This window comes from Hypanus sabinus, chromosome X2, assembly GCF_030144855.1.
Source record: "Hypanus sabinus isolate sHypSab1 chromosome X2, sHypSab1.hap1, whole genome shotgun sequence".
NCBI classification, from domain to species: domain Eukaryota; kingdom Metazoa; phylum Chordata; class Chondrichthyes; order Myliobatiformes; family Dasyatidae; genus Hypanus; species Hypanus sabinus.
Window position 1 is genome coordinate 29,152,333 of NC_082739.1, and position 17,814 is coordinate 29,170,146.

The 17,814-nt window shown below is 40.7% G+C and overlaps 1 protein-coding gene across 9 annotated transcripts in view; it reads left to right on the top strand.

The window, feature by feature from the left end:
- Positions 1-17,814, top strand: part of prdm10 (PR domain containing 10) — a 153,943-nt gene that overhangs the window by 60,198 nt on the left and 75,931 nt on the right. For all 9 annotated transcript variants that reach the window (XM_059957151.1, XM_059957153.1, XM_059957149.1 and 6 more), the window contains 4 exons: positions 65-306; positions 1,790-1,999; positions 7,140-7,212; positions 10,890-11,007. In XM_059957151.1, the coding sequence (XP_059813134.1) occupies positions 65-306; positions 1,790-1,999; positions 7,140-7,212; positions 10,890-11,007 (643 nt within the window). The remainder of the gene's footprint in view (positions 1-64; positions 307-1,789; positions 2,000-7,139; positions 7,213-10,889; positions 11,008-17,814) is intronic.

Here is a 17,814-nt window from a genome sequence, read left to right on the forward strand (position 1 = left end):
TGCAGAATAAAGTGTTACAGTTAGAAAGAAAGTGTCTGTTATTTTCTGCTGTTCTTTACTGCAGGGTGTGAGGATTGTAACACTGCTCACCCCGGTGCATGCCCCAAGCATGGTACTCTGCACTGTATTCCCAATCGGCCTGTCCTGAGCAGGGCCAGGGCAAGCCTGCCACTTATTCTGTACATCAATCGGTTTGCTGGTGGAATTTTCTCTAAGAGGCGCATTCCAAAACGTACACAGTTTGGTCCTGTCGAAGGGCCATTAGTTAAACGGTCGGAGCTCTCTGATGATTATATTCATTTAAAGGTAAGGCTGATGAAACTTTTCACTTCCCTTAGTGGTTGCGTTAAGATTTTTTCCTGAGCTGAGATTGTCAAATCATGCTTAAGTAACACAGTTGAAGATCTAAGCTCACTGTTGAAATTTTGCAGCATTTTTTCACCTTGCTGAGAGTAGTTGGAGATGACTTTGTCACTCTGTCCTGGTTGTGAGAACCTGACACCAAAATACAAGTCCATTTGTCACTAAGGCATGTACAGATGTCTGTGCTGCTGTACTTGTTCACAGATTCCTGAAATGAAAAATGTATTTTCAGCTGCTTGTGTTGATGAACACTCCCCTCCAACCTTATTTAGGAATCTTCCCCCTTCTTTTCCTGTCCTGAAGAAGAGTCTTGGCCCAAAACACCGACTGTTTGTTCATTTCCATGGATGCTGTCTGACCTGCTGAGTTCCTCCAGCATTGTGTGTGTTGCTTTGCCTTTCCAGCATCTGCAGAATTTCAGTATTTGTGTTAATGAAGATAGTGGAAAATCAATATACCTGATTTGTCGCAGGGAGATCAGAAATTGTGTTCGTACCATGCACACCTGATGTGATTCTATCTCACCTTTGCATAAAGTAATCAACTCATAAATATAAATCAATGCACAAAGGAGACATAAATGTCAATTCAACAGGTGAGGCAGCGTCTAAGGCGGGAAATAAACAGTTAACCTTTTGGGTGGACATCTTTCATCAGGACTGGGAAAGTCGACTGTTGCTTCCTGACCTGTTCAGTACCTCGACCTCCTTTCTGTTTTGTTTCAGATTTCTAGACTTCATGAATATAGAATCACGGTTGCCAAACTAATGATTGTTGGATCTTCGATTCAGCTGCTGACAATGTTATCTGAGCTAATTGTGGGCAAGAAGACTCTAACGTAGTTTTCAGGTCCCAATTTGCACTCACTTTTGTACAATTCCCAGTCTGTGTTATAATGAATTCTGGAGCTTTTAAAAATTTAAAGTTCAAAGTACATTAATTATCAAATTACAATAATGATATACAACCTTGAGATTTGTCATCTTACAGGCAGCCACAAAACAGAAACCCAATAGAACCCATTAGCACAAAAGAAGACTGTCAAACACCCAATGTGCAGAAGGAAAAAAAGGAAATTGCGCAAACAGTAAAAGCAAATAGCATTCAGAACTGAAGTTCACAAAAGTGAGCCCAGAGCCTCAGTTCTGTGCAGAAATGAGTAAACTTTGCTTTTATTTGAAGAATGAGGAGTTTTTTCTTTGGGTAGCAGTTCTTCTCTTGACAAAATTGTGGGTGTTTATCCACATGAGGATCTGGATCAGTTTTTGGTAGCTTTGCTTTTACTACACAATCGAAGTTATAAATTGCAAAATCAGTCATTCATCAGAGTGAATGTGGAGGGGAGTGTTTGGAGTGTCATAACACAAAATGTTAATTGTATGAAGCACTTTGAGGCATGTGATGACATATCTTTCTCTTTTAACAGGTTGCTATGGGGGTTGGAAGGGATGAGTCAAAAGATGGAGAGAAATCTGGGGATTTGTGGTTTGATCTGTCTGATGAGAACATGTGCAACTGGATGATGTTTGTACGTCGAGCTCAGAACCACTTGGAACAGAACCTGGTGGTATACCAATACGGCAAGAACCTCTACTTTACCACCATCAAACATATTGAGCCAAAACAGGAACTCAAGGTAACAGATAACATGGGTGAATATGGGGCATGTGCTACTGGCGCAGGTGCTACCTCGAATAAAAAGTGATTCTAGAAATACTCAACAGGTCAGGCAGTACTTCTGTCTGAGAGAAAGGGTTAGAGTTCAGACTGGTGACCTTTACTGAGAACAGGGTAGAGCTGGCAATACACTTAATTGCAGAGAAAGACTACACTTGTGCTCGAAAGGTGGGTGTTACAGGATGGGGGTCAGGAGGGACGTGGCATAGAAAGTAGAGGTGCCAACTTAGGGAATCTAGGGAAGGTGTAAGTAGGAAAAAACAAATGCATTTGAACTAGCAGAAGAGGACACACAGAAGGGTAGCTTCTTCCAGGGGGAGCAGAGTCCAGTGCTAGAGGGTATAGGTTTAAAGCAAGAGAAGAGAAGTTTAAAGGAGGGGTAAAGGGTTGGTTTTTCACATAAAGGGTGGTGGCACTGTGGAATGAGCAGGAGACAGATACAATTAGTGTATAAAAGGCACTTGTTCAGGTACTTGGATAAAAACTGAATGGCCTGATGTGGAAAAGCATGGGTTGGGCTGAAGGAGCATTTCTGTGCTGAGTGACAGACCATGCAGAAGGCCAAGGACAGAGGTGAGACTGAGATGGAGCGCTGCAGGGAGACACAACTGGAAATTCAGTGCCAGCCTTGTGGACTAAACAGAAGTGTTATACAAAGCAGTCTCTCAGTTGGCATTTGGTTTCCCAGTATAGGGAAGACCACATTGTGATCACTGAAATGCAGTACACTACCTTGGCTGAACTACAAGCAAATTGCTCCCTCATCAAGAAGGAATGTCTTGGGGGGGGGGGGAATGGTTGGGTGAGGGGTGTCCCTGAGAAGTGATATAAAAGGGTAGGTGTGTCATCTCCTTCACTTGTATGGTAAGGTGTTGGGAGAGAAGGGGTAGTGGCTATTGGTGCAGATACAGTTGTAGACAAGAGCATTGTGGAGGGCATGCTCCCTTGTTTTCTCTGGCATATTGGAGGCTGAGGGGAGACCAGATAGAAGTTTTTAAAATTATGAGAGACAAAGATACCAGAGTCTCAGCCCACCATGCCCATGTTAAGCATTAAGTATCCGTCCATACTAATCCCATCTACCAGCATGCTCCATAGCTTTTGATACTTTGGTGACTCAAGAGCAAGTCTAGATAAATGTTGTGATTTACAAAGGGATCTTTGGGTCCAAATCCTTAGCTCATTGGAAGTGGCCATGTGAGTAGATAGGATGGCAAAGAAGATGTATGGCATGTTAGCCTTATCTGGCTGGGGCACTTTACATCAGAATAAGGAAGGCATGTTGCCGCTAAAACTTTGGTTAGGCTGCATTTGGGGTATTGTGTTAAATTCCCGTCACTTCATTACAGGAAGGATGTGGAGGCTTTGAGAAGGATGCTGAAGAGGTTTACCAGGATTTTGCCTGTTTTGGAGAGCATGGATAAACTTGGTTATTTTCTGTGGGTAGTAGAGGCTGAGGGGAGACCTGATGACCAGGGCAGTTTTTTTTTACTCAGACAGAGGTAGGTGCCTGAAACAGATCACCAGGTAGTGGCAGAAGTGGGGGCAATAGTAGGGTTCAAGAAGCTCTTAGATAGGTGTATGAATATTTAGGGAATGGTGGTAGGAGGTGAAGAATATGAATCATGTACAGTCAGTAGGGAATTGGTTTAATTATCACATTTGGTGCAGATATCATTGGGCAAAAGGCCCGTTTCTGTGCTGAACTGTTCTACGAAAATGCTGAAAGGAGTGGAAGGTGGAATAAATGCCTGGCATTGGCATTTCTTTGGACGTGGAAAAAATGTACTATATTTTATCACAAAAAGGTGTCTCTTGGCCTACTTAGGTCTATGCCAGCTCCCAGCAAAAACAGTCTCATCAATCCTATTCTCCTCTTCTAAATTTCCCTTTGCTCTGCAACTCCTGTCCCAAAAGCCCATTGACCCCTCCTCCTTTAATTCTATTGCCACTTAAATATGTTAAGTTGCTAATTAATCTACCAAAGCATCTTTGGGATGGAAGAGTAATGGGAGCATCTGAGGAAATAACATGTGGTCATGGGAGAACATGCAAATTCTGCACAACACCCAAGTCCAGGTTTGTTCCCAGGTTACTGGAATTGAGATAACTGTGTTTACTGTACTGTTGTTTTCTGGAGGCTGCCCTGTTGTTACTGGAGGCTCATGAAGTGGAAAATGAGGAAAAGGGCAATACTGTTATTGCTCACTGTGAGAGGAGGTGTTGAAAACGGGTATGGGAAATTATCAGTTATGGTTCAGACCTTTGACACTATCGTGGAAGGAAAAAGATGTGGAAGGAATAAGTTGATGTAGATAATGGTATGTTCATATCAGATGAGATGGAGGCTGAGAAACCAAAAGAATTGCTCATAAGTGGTAGGGCAGCTTTAGTATGGTTAAAGTAGGTGTGGTAGTCTGTAGGATTGTAGAAGGCTGATCACTAACCTGTCCCTGTGTGTTGGAGGCAGAGAAGTAGATCACAGAGACCTGCTTGAAGTTTGAATTTTTGAATTTCAGTTCTATAACAAAGCTCCATAAACCAAGATCGTGTTTTTTTTTAAACAGTCAGCAAAATGATATCCAGAAAGGTCTTGCAGAAAAGGTCACTCACTAAGATGATTGTGTTGGAGGTTCACATACAGGACTGGCTAAGCAAGGCAAAGCAGAGATGGTATCTTTTCTGTAATTAGTGGGATGCCGCACAGATCACTGGAGTGACTGTGACCATGAATCCCCATGTAAGACTTGAAATATCAGCAATTTCTTTCCTCTCACCAATGCTGCTGGACCTGTTGAGTTACTCCAGCAGGTTCTGATGATTCAGCAATGAGGTGTTTAACATCAGTGGGTACAGGTTTAAGCTGAGGTGCACGACAGTTGGAGGGAATCTGAGGAAACTTTGAAATTCTGTTCACCTATTTGGTGGTTGCAACCTGAAACACTCTGCCTGAGAATGTGGTGAAGATAAGTACTGTCTCAATTTTTCACAAGCATCTGGATGAGCATGTGAACTCCCGAGACAATGGATCATGTGTTGGTAAATGGGATTAGCATAAGTAGTTACATGATGGTCAGCAGGTCCTGTTTCTGTGCTGTGTGACTCCATGATCCTACAGTGGAGTGGCTGTACTATTGCTTTGCAGAGCAATAATAGATATATTACATGAGTGGACACTACTATGGCCAGTGGAGTCCATCAGATTATCTATTTTGGTAGAAAGTGGCTTAAAAAGAGATTACATTCTACTGTTGTACTGAGTGATCTGGTGTCCTTGTATATGAAACAAAGATCACTGTGAAGGTGCATCACTAATTAAATAGTTCCTTACAATATAGAAGGAGACGATTTTGTTTCATTGAGCTGTGCTGGTTCACAGAGCAATCCCGTTTTCTACATGTTTTCCTGTAATCTATTTGCCTCTTCATCAAATCTTTTATGCGCTCCTCTCCCTCTTCAGTATCTACTAATTTACCACTCATTTACACACTGGGGCAAATTACATGTCTTTGGGATTTGGGAGTAAATTGGAGCACTGGAAGAAATCTTAGGAAGAACGTGCAAACTTTGTACAGGAAGTCAGCAATGAACATGTGCAACCAAATCTGTGCCACCTAATGTGCTATCTACTGATGAGGAATAGAGGGAAGCTCTGGAGGATAAACAGCAGTGTGGATTTGTTGGGCTGTTTGTGTGGTTCACAGCGTGTGAATTGTCTGATAGAGCTTGTGCATTAATACAGATTAACCTCCTGTCCTCAAGTTTCTGGAGTGGGACTTGAACCCACAACCTTTTGCCTTAAAGGCAAAGGGTTACTTATTGAATCACATCTGAAATCAGGAAACAGAATGTTGGCCTTTATAGGAAGTGGTTTGGCATTGATATGGTTTTGGGATCCTTATTTATGTACTTACACCGGAGAATGTTCAGGGAGGGTAGAACAGGTTGATTCCTGGGATGAACGGCATGCTTTTTGAGGACTGATTAAACAGGTCGGGCAGACACTCAATTGAGTTTAGAAGAAGAAAAGGTGGTCTTATTGAAGCATATTGAGGGAGCACAAGGGTCGATGCTGAGGGGATGCCTCCCCTTGTGAGAAAACCTAGAATTGAGAATAACCTTGGTTTAATTTCAGAACAATTTAAGAGAGGCAAGAAGGGCTTTCTTCTGTGAACATCATCAATTGTTGAAACAATTGAAGTGGAAATGTTGAAGGAGCTCAGCTAGTTTGGCAGCATTTGTAGAAAGAAACCAGTTAATGCTTTGGGTTGGAGACCCTTAGTTGGAACTCGGCCTTTGGAATTCTTTATCCCAGAGACGGGTAGAGAGGTTAAACTTTTGAAACAAGGCAGACATATATTTAGACTCTAGGGTAGTCAGGCTTGGGGAACTGTAAGAAAGTGAGTTGAAGCCAAGATCAGGTCATGTTAGATCATTTTTAAGGGACGTGTTGCATCTTCCCAATTTCTAGCAAGGTTCTTGCTGGTTCTTCAGGAAGTGGGTTTGGCAGTGAAAATGTTACTGCCATTTGTAATTATTATTGTGCTTGAGAGCCTTGGATCAGTGTCTGCAGAACATGTAGAGCCGGAAAGTGTGTAGGATTTAATGAGTTTCACTGCTGACACTCATCATCTCAGCTTATTTGTGAGTCAAGGTCACTTTGAGTCAAGGTCCCATGGAAATGAATTTTTACAGAACTGAAACCTGCAGGACAGGAGAACTGAAAGTTGGCAAGGTAACAATTAATGATGTTTGTGAGGAGAAAAAAATAGAGGATTTAATCCATTAAAGAGAAAATGTCATAAAGACTTGGAAGGACAGGCAGCATCTGTAGAAAGAGAAACAGAGTAAAATTCTGAGTTGAAGGCCCTTTGTTGTTTCTAACCTTCTGAGTGCTTCCAGCATTTTTCATTTTTGTTTCAGATTTCCAGCATCTGCAACTCTGATATTTTGTAGCACTTATTTTAATGGATTGTCACACAGATATAGTAATGGAATTTTTTTCTGTGGTAATGACAAAGGTGAATATGAGTAAGGTCTTATTTGAGACTCCTCAGGCCAGGCAGTGTTTCTGACTATTGCTGTCTGTGTGCTTGCAGGTGTGGTATGCAGCATCCTATGCAGATTTTGTGGAGCAGAAGATCCATGATATATCAGAAGAAGAACGGAAGGGTGAGTAACTGTTCCTGTATTCCATGCCAGCACCCTTGACAGAACGCTGGAAGAGAAGGAAAGACATGATAATCCACCTCTACCTGTACAACCAAGAGATTACTTTTGAGTAACGTGGCAGTCATTCTGAATATAGTGCAGGGCATCTATGATATTGATTGAGAGATAAACAACCTTAAGAGTTGTCTCTGCTCTTTGCACAGAGTCAGAGGAGACAGACTAGACTTGTGAATGGCACAATACATAATGCATTCCTTACAAATAAATAACTGGCCACATTATCAACTGAAAATCCCGAACCTATGGTTTGATTTGGGGTACATGTACCCATACCCTCTTCACATACACCTAGGTTTTGTTTATCCTTTTCTGTGAGAAGAAATAAAGACTGGGTGATAGGGAAAACTTATTCCACACTCTGTTTGATAATGATGGAGTACTAGAGAATCATCATGGAGTTGGATTTCTCTAAGTTTGTGGGAGGAGAAAAAGGTTCTTTGATGCAATAAGGCCTAGTATTATACACTGCCTTTATTAGTTTTCTAAAAACAAACCACTGAAGGAACTTAGTGGGTCAGACGGTACCCTTGGAGGGAGATGGACAGTCAGTATTTTGGATCAAGACCTTTCATCTCGATTGAAAGATAAAGGGGAAGTAGCCTGTATAAAGAGACGAGGGGAAAGGGTGCTGCAAGAGCTGGCAGTCTATAGGTGGATCCAGGTGAGCAGGGGTGACTGACAGATGGAGGGAGGAGGGGAGATTGGAAATAATGACAGAGGAGTGGTAGTTGACTCCACCAATGACAGCAGAGCCAACCTGCCCATCACCTCCCAGTCTCTCTCACTGATGCACTATTCATTACATACCAATTGATGGATCAAGTGTTAACAATATTAGATTGTGGGGTGAGATGAATTGTGATTTTGGTTTTTGAAAGTTTGTGGGAAACCAAAGAGAAGCTGGTAGCTGGTGAAACTGGTAGCATATACATCTTAAATGTAAGGAAATGAAAGAATGTGAATTAACACCATTTTATATTCTGTCCTTCTAATTTGTCATATTTCTAACATCTGTAGTATTTGCATTAAATATGTCACATTCAACATATTTTTCATTAATAGGCATCAATAGCAAGATAGCAGCTATCAATAGCAAGATGAACTTTGCTGTTTATCCCTAATTACCCTTGAATTGCTCCAACTTGTTTGGTAAAACCTTGAAGAGTCTATTATACTGGTATATGTCTGGATTGGTGTATGGGCCCAATAAGAATTATAGATTTCCATCTTAAGACAGCATAAGAAAACCAGTTGGGCTTTTCAGTAACTCCATAATTGACACTTACTCTTATTCTAAAATGTATCTGATTATGGGTTCTTATTGTCTAGCTGCTGTGATAGAACTTAGATGAATGTTTCCTGATACAGAAACAAGATTAGGACAGTTCACATTACGCAATGATTAAGGGCTAATTTTGTTGAGCAGGGTAAAATTATGTTGGCAGAGTCAGTAAGGGTACGCCCAACTAACTCTCTCAATTTCAAGGGAAGCAAGTACAGCCTGTCCAGTCTCTCTTGCCACAGAAACACTACATCCCAGGCAACATTATGGTGTATCCCAGATAATTTCTTTCCCACCTTCTCTACCTGTGCTACTTCCTTTAGGGATCCATGAACTTGTGCACCAAGATCCCACTGTTCCTCAGTACTGTAAAACCTTCATAGCACGGTATTTTTAGGAATTTGTTAGTACTAGACAAGCAAATGTTACCGCTAATAATATCAAAAGACACTTTTATAATACTTTTTATTTAAACATGTGATTTGGAAAGGAATGAGAAAGACAGTACTGTGCAAAAGTCTTAGGCACATGCTTAAAAGAAGTTCTGTAAAGCAAAGAAGCTTTCAAAAATAATTGAATGAAAAATTTCTAAATATCAAAAAATATTATGAAGAGCAGTAAACAGTTTAAAAAGTATTAATATTTGGTATGATCACCCTTTGCCTGTAATACTTAAATTATTACAGATTCCACGTAGAGAAATCCTTCACACTTTTCATGTAATGTTTTAAGGTAGATCCTGCAAGAACTTTCAAAAGTCAATTACTTTATGACCAAGAGATTAATTTGTGGGATTCTTGGTAAAAGATTAGGCTTTAGGAATGAATTTCAAAGCCAGCATCAGATTCTTTTAAGATTCTCTGATTTTGTTAGTTTGTGACTGACAGTTGAATCTTTATTACACTTTTATTGCAACCATGACCTATACACCAAATTCTGCAGTGAATGCTAGCATGAAGTAAGGTACTGATTGTCAGTTGGTAAGGAACAGAATCCACTGGCATGGTTGAAGAGGAGTAGGGAATTTTCCCCCGTTTCTGGCCAATATTTATCTTTTAACACCACTGAAGAAGATTTACCTGTCTGTTTGAACAGTGACAGAATATCAAAAAATAATTCATAAGCAGTGGAGTACTTTAGGAAATCCTGAAGAACCGCAGGTATCAATGGAGTGAAATTGCGAAAACGAATCCAATCCTAAATTTTTACTTTGTGAAACATTATTTGACCACTGTTTTCCTATTATGTTAATTAGGTATGATTTCCTTTTTAAATCTTGAATATCATTCCTAGATTACTTGAACAAGACACTGGGAACATTGTTAAATGTGTCACACTTTCTGTCAAGACAGTGGGATTTGTGATATATAGGGAAGACCAGACCAACTGGGCTAGAAGAAGTCAGTGGGTCAGGCAGCATCTATGGAGGGAAATAGACAGTTGATGTGCTTTTTTACAGGAAGTTATAGCGTATCCATACCTTATCATACTAAGTGATCAGCATTCATTTACAGTTAGTTGTTCTGCAAATTCAGAATTTTTTGTTTTCATGATTTGTACATGATTTTTGGCCACCTCTTCTTCCCACACTGACTCTCCCACCACCACATTCACTGCAGTAGATCATGATGTAGAGATTGTGTGGGCTTCTATTTATTAAATTGGTTTTCTAGAATGCCTGGCTGTGTGTACATGGTTAATACTCTGAGAATATTTTTTTCAAAATCAATATTTTAGGTGCATCATTTTGTGCTAGCTGTATTCTGGTATTTTGTTCCTGCTGTTACTATTCCATACACCAATTTTTTTTAAAGCTTTATTTTCTTAATGAAATTATATTGGTAATGGTGTATTACTGTCACATGTACCGAAATACAGTGAAGAGCTTTTCTGCGCCACCCAGTTCGATCATTCCATTTGTAACTGTAAAAGAAAAACAAATCACAATTCAGAATGTTGTGTTACAAGTACAGAGTAGTTGCAATCTAAGTAGACAAATAAGGGGCAGGAGCCTTGATGAGGTAAATTGAGAGATCAGGAGTTTGTAATGTATGTAAAATTCTTTCAAGTGTTTTTTAATTGTGGGATAGAAGCTGTCCTTGAGCCTGGTGGTGTCAAAATATATATATATTTTTTAACAATTGCATAAGGTGTCTTTGTTTAGTTGAATATATTTTCTTGGATCTCTCCTCCACTTCATCCTCTGCCATAAGTTGTCCCTTTTCCTCCATAGATGCTGCCTGACCCACTGGGTTCCTTCTGCATTTTATGTTGCCTCAGATTCTAGCATCTGCATTCATTTTTTACATTTGCTGCATTCACTTTGTTTCCTCAGTTCTACGAGACCAGGAAAAAAATTGGCCATGCTATGAGTGTAATCGTCGTTTTACCAGCTCAGAGCAGCTTCAGCAACATCTCAACATGCATGATGAAAAGCTAGACTACTTCAGCAGGTACAACCATGAATGCATTTGAAGTTATTACCCTTTCTCTTCGCTGCCTTTCGCTTTGCTTGTCAACATAAGAAAATCAAAGCTGGAGTCAGCCACTCAGCTTCTCTCATCTGTCCCCCATTCGGTATAGTTATAGCTACTATCTCCCAGGCTTTATCTCCTCTGCTATGCTAGTTCCCCATAGCCTGATCTTTTCATTTCCCTGATAATTCAAAAATTTTCAGTTGCCTCTTTAAATAACCTGCATTGTTATAACCCTCAGGGGGTTGAGAACTCCAGATGCATTGCAAGATGTTCCTTCACAATTCAGTTTAAATAGCAGCACTCTATATGGCTTGCTCAAGAAACATCTTATCATACCTTGTCATACCCCATCAGGATATTAGATGAAGTTGTCCTTCATTCTTCTAAACCCTTTTAAAAATAGATCAATTTTCCTTAGCTGCTAATAATAAGGCAACCCTTGCATCCCAGGAATTAAACTCCTTTGAGCTGCTTAAAATGCCAGTTTATCTTTTTTTAATAGAAAAGATCAAAATTGGGCATATTATTCCATATGTAACCTCACTACTTCCCTACACAAATTATAAACATATTTTGCTTTTTACTGATCCACTCATTTTGACACTTGGAGGGTACAATGTAAAAATAATCATTACCTAATTCCAGCAATCAATCTTTATCAATTGGTGTGTAATATAGCCAGCCATGGGGCTATGGCAATGCCTTTATGAAACATTGTCTAAAGTATCATCTCTGTTCTGTAGTGCTAAATGTAGCAGTGATATTGATTTCCAATTCCTTCCAAGTCAGTAGAAATAAATTTCAGTGGGGGTATCATGAGTATTTTTCTATTTTACGTCAGTCATATAAGCTGTGCAAATTTATAAAATTGTGAAATATTTATAGTTTGACCTCTTATTCTGTGCTTCATCACTTTAAACAAAAATAGCATTTTCTGCTACATCCATTTAGACTCTTTTACTCTCTTCACTTGTTTCTCGGAGTATCCTGGAGAGTTCATTTCTGGCCCTGAGGATTTATTCATCCTTGAGCGTTCCAATACATCCAACATCACCATCTTTTTAGTGCTTCTGTACTATGAATTAACAATGTACTCCCTGAATGCTCTATCTTCCACATTCTACTCTGCAGTTAATCCATGTGAAAAGTATTTATTTGGAGCCTTGTCCATATTCCCTGGCTCCACACACAGTTTATTCCTAAGAGGATTTACTCTTTCCTTCACAACCTCTTATTCCTGATAGATTTATGAAATATCTTGGGGTTGGGATTATCTTGATTCTTGCTTGCCAAAAATATTTTGTGGCCCCTTTTTATCCTCATAATTTCTTTCTGAAGTTCTTTCCTACATCCCCCTATATTCCATTAGGGTCTCACTTTATTGCAGTTGCCTTTACCCATCATATACTTGTTCTTCTTTCTCCAAGCTGTTCAAAATGCTTTGTCGTTCAAGGTTCCCGTATCTTAACATCTTTGCCTCTTTTCAATGACTCTCACTTGTCTGATATGGTTTTTATTTGTAAACATCTGCTCCCAATCTACTATTGTTATTAGTATAGCTTTGTTATTGTTACATGTACCGAGATATAGTGAAAAGTTTGACTTGCATACTGTTCATACAGATGACCTGAAAGTTGCCTCACAGGTAGATATTAAGAAAGCTTATGGGGTGTTAGCTTTCATAACTTGAGGGATAGAGTTTAAGAGTTGCAAGGTAATGATGCAGCTCTATAAAACTCTGGTTAGGCCACAGTTGGAGTACTGTGTCCAGTTCTGGTTGTCTCACTATAGGAAGGATGTGGAAGCATTGGAAAGGGTACCGAGGAGATTTACCAGGATGCTGCCTGGTTTAGAGAGTATGGATTATGATCAGAGATTAAGGGAGCTAGGGCTTTGCTCTTTGGAGAGAAAGAGGATGAGAGGAGACATGATAGAGGTGTACAAGATATTAAGAGGAATAGACAGAGTGGACAACCAGCACCTCTTCCCCAGGGCACCACTGCTCGGTACAAGAGGACATGGCTTTAAGGTAAGGGGAGGGAAGTTCAAGGGGGATATTAGAACTAGAAGAAGGTAAAGCAATACTGCAGAATAAAGTGTAAAAGCAAGCAAAAAGTGCAGTGTAGGTAGCTGATAAAGTGCAAGATCATATCGAAGTACATTGTAAAGCCAAGAGTCCATCTTATCATACACAGTGGGATGGAAGCTGTCCTTCAGTCTAGTGGTATGTACATTCAGGATTTTGTTTCTTATGCCTGAAAGAGGAAAAGAGAGAATATCTGGCGTGCATGAGGTCTGTGATTATCCTGGCTGCTTTACTGAGGCAGTGAGAAATATAAACAAGAGTCCCTGGAGGGGAGGCTGGTTTCTGTGATGTGCTGAGCTGTGACCACAACTCTCTGCAGTTTCTTGTCTTGTTCCAATCTACTGAATTCAGAATTCCTCCCATTTCATGACTAACTTGAGAACCAATCTTATCCCTTTCCACAGCTATCTTGAAACTTTAAAAAAAATTATGGTTCTATTTCCAAAGTGTTCCCAGCAATATTTACACCACCTGCTCAGTTTCATATTCTAATCTTTAGTAGGATTTTCTACACGTTGCCTCAAATAAAACTCTCTTGAACAATTCTTCCACATTGTAAGACCCTTGCTCGAAGACAATCCCAATCAATATGGGGGAAAATTAGAATCCCCCAGTACTAAAACCCTATCACTTATACACCTTTCTGCAATTTGCTTCCAAATTCCTAATTTCTACTCATGGCCTCATTGGAAGATGTTCTAGGAAGAACGAGGCTCGCACGAGGGAGACCAGAGCAAGAAACAGACTCACGCAAGAAGTTGTTTGTATGCATTAGAAATCACAGTGAGAGCAACGCTGTAAGTTAATAGATAATCGATATGTTGAATTAAAATGTTAACGCCAATCCCGTTAAAAGATTCCTAGAACATCTTCACCAAGTATTGTAGTGATTAGTCTTATTTGATAGTGCAACTCCCCTTCTGCCACACCTGAAAATTCTACTTTTCATAACATTAAGTTGGCAGTCCTGTCATTCACTCAGCCACCTTTCTGTGAATGCAGTAATATCATAATTTTGTATAGTAACTCACACTCTTGAATTGCCTGTCTTCCCTGTTGGGCTCTTTGTATCAATGTAAGTGTTGTTAAGCCTACGAGTCCTCTCATGTTTCTTATCATTGTTTCTGTCAGCTCTACCCAACGGACAGTCATTTTATCCTTTACATCAGATGCTCCGCTGCTTGCACTGCTGTAATGCACCCTACTTCCAAATTAGTTTAAACCTTTTTTTTGAAAGCACTCCCCCCCCCCCCCCCCCCCCAGCAAGGATATTGGTCCCCTTCTAATTTTGGAGCAACCTGTCAATCTTGGTCAAGTCCTGTCTGTCCCAGAACTGATACCGACCTCCTCCCCCCACCCACCGCCTGCTCTTCAGCTACACGGTCATCTGCACCTCCTATTGTTACCCTGGCTAGCATGTAGTTCAGGGAGTAGATGTGAGAATACAACCATGCAGGTAAGATTTATAATCTTCTGCCCAAATTTACTTTGCAGGACCTTGCCCCTCTTTCTACCTACAATGTTGATGTCAATGTGTATTATGACCTCTGGCTATTCCCTCTCCCTTTTACCATGTTTTGTAACAGCTCTACAGCATCTCTGATCCTGGCAACAGGCCATACTTAAGTCTTGCTTACAGCTATAGACATGGTTGTCTATTCCACTTAGTTACAAATTCCTTCGCCCACCCCCCCACCACCGCCGCTACTGTTCACCTAGATATCTTCCTCCCCTGCTGTGTACCAGAGCCAACCATGCTGTTACAAACTTCGCTGCTGCTCCCCTTTGAGAGACCATTTCCTCCAAACAGTATCCATATCAGATCATCTGGTTGAGAGGAAAATGGTAACAGGGACTCCTGCATAATCCACAACAGAAATGGGTTCTTCTTGTTTCTCCAAACAAAGCCTCTCTAAATATAATCAGACAAATAATTGTTGTTCCTGAAGACGACACTTGGGAGGTTTGAGACAGTCTGGGAAGAAACGTTATTAATATTCCCTTTTGTTTATCCTCGCCAGTCTGTCTTACTCAGTAAATTTTGTATACACACTAGTACCTTCATTGGCTTTGGCTTTATTAAAAGATATTATGATCCACTTTATCAAGCAGTTTCTGAACTTCAATGTGCATATCAACTACTTCACAATTGTAGAAAGAATACAAATGCAATGGGGAAAAATGTACCATCAATAGTGGTGGCTCAGTCCGATGGTTTGAGATGTGTCTATTTTAATGTGAGGAGTATTATGAATAAAGCGGATGAGCTAAGAGCATGGATCAGCGCTTGGAGCTATGATGTTGTGGCCATTACAGAGACTTGGATGGTGCAGGGGCAGGAATGGCTACTTCAAATGCCAGGCTTTAGATGTTTCAGAAAGGATAGGGAGGGAGGCAAAAGAGGTGGGGGTGTGGCACTGTGGATCAGAGATAGTGTCACGGCTGCAGAAAAGGTGGAAGTCATGGAGGGGTTGTCTGCAGAGTCTCTGTGCATGGAAGTTAGGAATAGGAAGGGGTCAATATCTCTACTGGATATTTTTTATACACCACCCAATAGTAACATGGACATCGAGGAGCAGATAGGGAGGACAGATTCTGGAAAGGAGTAATAATAACAGGGTTGTTGTAGTGGGAGATTTTAATTTCCCAGATATTGTTTGGCATCTTCCTAGAGCGAGGTGTTTAGATGGGGTGGAGTTTTTTAGGTGTGTTCAGGAAGGTTTCTTGACACAATATGTAGATAAGCCTACAAGAGGAGAGGCTGTACTTGATCTGGTATTGGGAAATGAACCTGGTCAGGTGTCAGATCTCATGGTGGGAGAGCACTTTGGAGACAGTGATCACAATTCTATCTCCTTTATTGAAGAGGGATAGGAACAGACAAGTTAGGGCAAAGTTTCATTGGAGTAAGGGGAACTATGAGGCAATCAGGCAGGAACTTGGAAGCAGAAATTGGAAACAGATGTCCTCGGAAACGTACCAAAGAAATGTGGCAAATGTTCAGGGGATATTTGCGTGGGGTTCTGAGTAGGTGCGTTCCAATGAGACAGGGAAAGGATGGTAGGGTACAAGATCTGTGGTGCACAAAGGCTGTTGTAAATCTAGTCAAGAAGAAAAGAGGAGCTTACGAAAGGTTCAAAAAACTAGGTAATGATATGAATCTAGAAGATTATAAGTCTAATAGGAAGGAGCTTAAGAATGAAATTAAGAGAGCCAAAAGAGGCCATGAGAAGGCCTTGAAGGACAGGATTAAGGAAAACCCCAAGGCATTCTACACGTATATGAAGAGCAAGAGGATAAGACGTGAAAGAATAGGACCAATCAAGTGTGACAATGGAAAAGTGTGCATGGAACCGGAGGAAATAGCAGAGGTACTTAATGAATCCTTTGCTTCAGTATTCATTAACGAAAAGGATCTTGGCGATTGTAGGGATGACTTGCAGTGGACTGAAAAGCTTGAGAATGCAGATAATAAAGAGGATGTGCTGGAGCTTTTGGAAAGCATCAAGTTGGATAAGTCACTGGGACCAGATGGGATGTACCCCAGGCTACTGTGGAAAGCGAGGGTGGAGATTGTTGAGCCTCTGACAATGATCATTTGATAAGGTATCCCATGCAAGGCTTATTGAGAAAGTAAGGTGGCATGGGATCCAAGGGGATATTGCTTTGTGGATCCAGGACTGGCATGCCCACAGAAGGCAAAGAGTGGTTGTAGACGGGTCATATTCTGCACGGAGGCCAGTGAACAGTGGTGTGCCTTAGAGATCTGTTCTGGGACCCCTACTCTTTGTAATTTTTATAAATGACCTGGATGAGGAAGTGGAGGGATGGGTCGGTAAATTTGCTGATGACACAAAGGCTGGAGGTGTTGTGGATAGTGTGGAGGGCTATCAGAGGTTACAGCGGGAAATTGATAGGATGCAAAACTGAGCTGAGAAGTGGCAGATGGAGTTCAACCCAGATAAGTATGAGTTTAATTTTGGTAGGTCAGATATGATATTAATGGTAAGACTCTTGGCAGTGTGGAGGATCAGAGGGATCTTGGGGTCTGAGTCCATAGGACTCTCAAAGCTGACTCTGTGACTCTGGTTAAGAAGTTTAACCAGAGGTTGACCCTGTGGTTAAGAAGGCATATGGTGCATTGGCCGTCATCAATTGGGGGGTTGAGTTTAAGAGCCTAGAGCAGGGGTTGGCAACCTTTACCACTGAAAGAGCCAGATGGACCCATTTCCCACAGAAAAGAAAACACTGGGAGCCACAAAACCCGTTTGACATTTAAAATGAAATTACACTGCATACAAAGGTTTTTTTTTTTGCCTTTATGCTATGTATAAACAAACTATAATGTGTTGCATTTATGAAATTGATGAACTCCTGCAGAGAAAACGAAATTACATTTCTGCATGCAACAAAAACATTTTGAACTCTGAAAAAAAGACGTTGGGTTGAAGGTTACTCCATAGTTAGCCTACCTTGGATCGAAAAATTAAAAGAAATCGCGCATTGGCGGGTGTCAGGCATTGGCAGTGGTGACGTATATTAATAGCGATAAAAAAACACGTTGTAGCGGTGTGCTACACACTATAACGACACTGCAGTCAAAGATAACTTTATTCGAATTAAACAGCCTTGCTTTAAAGCCTCCCTCAACCCGCCCCCCGTGGGCGCGGATGCTCCAAAAGACACGTACTCACAAC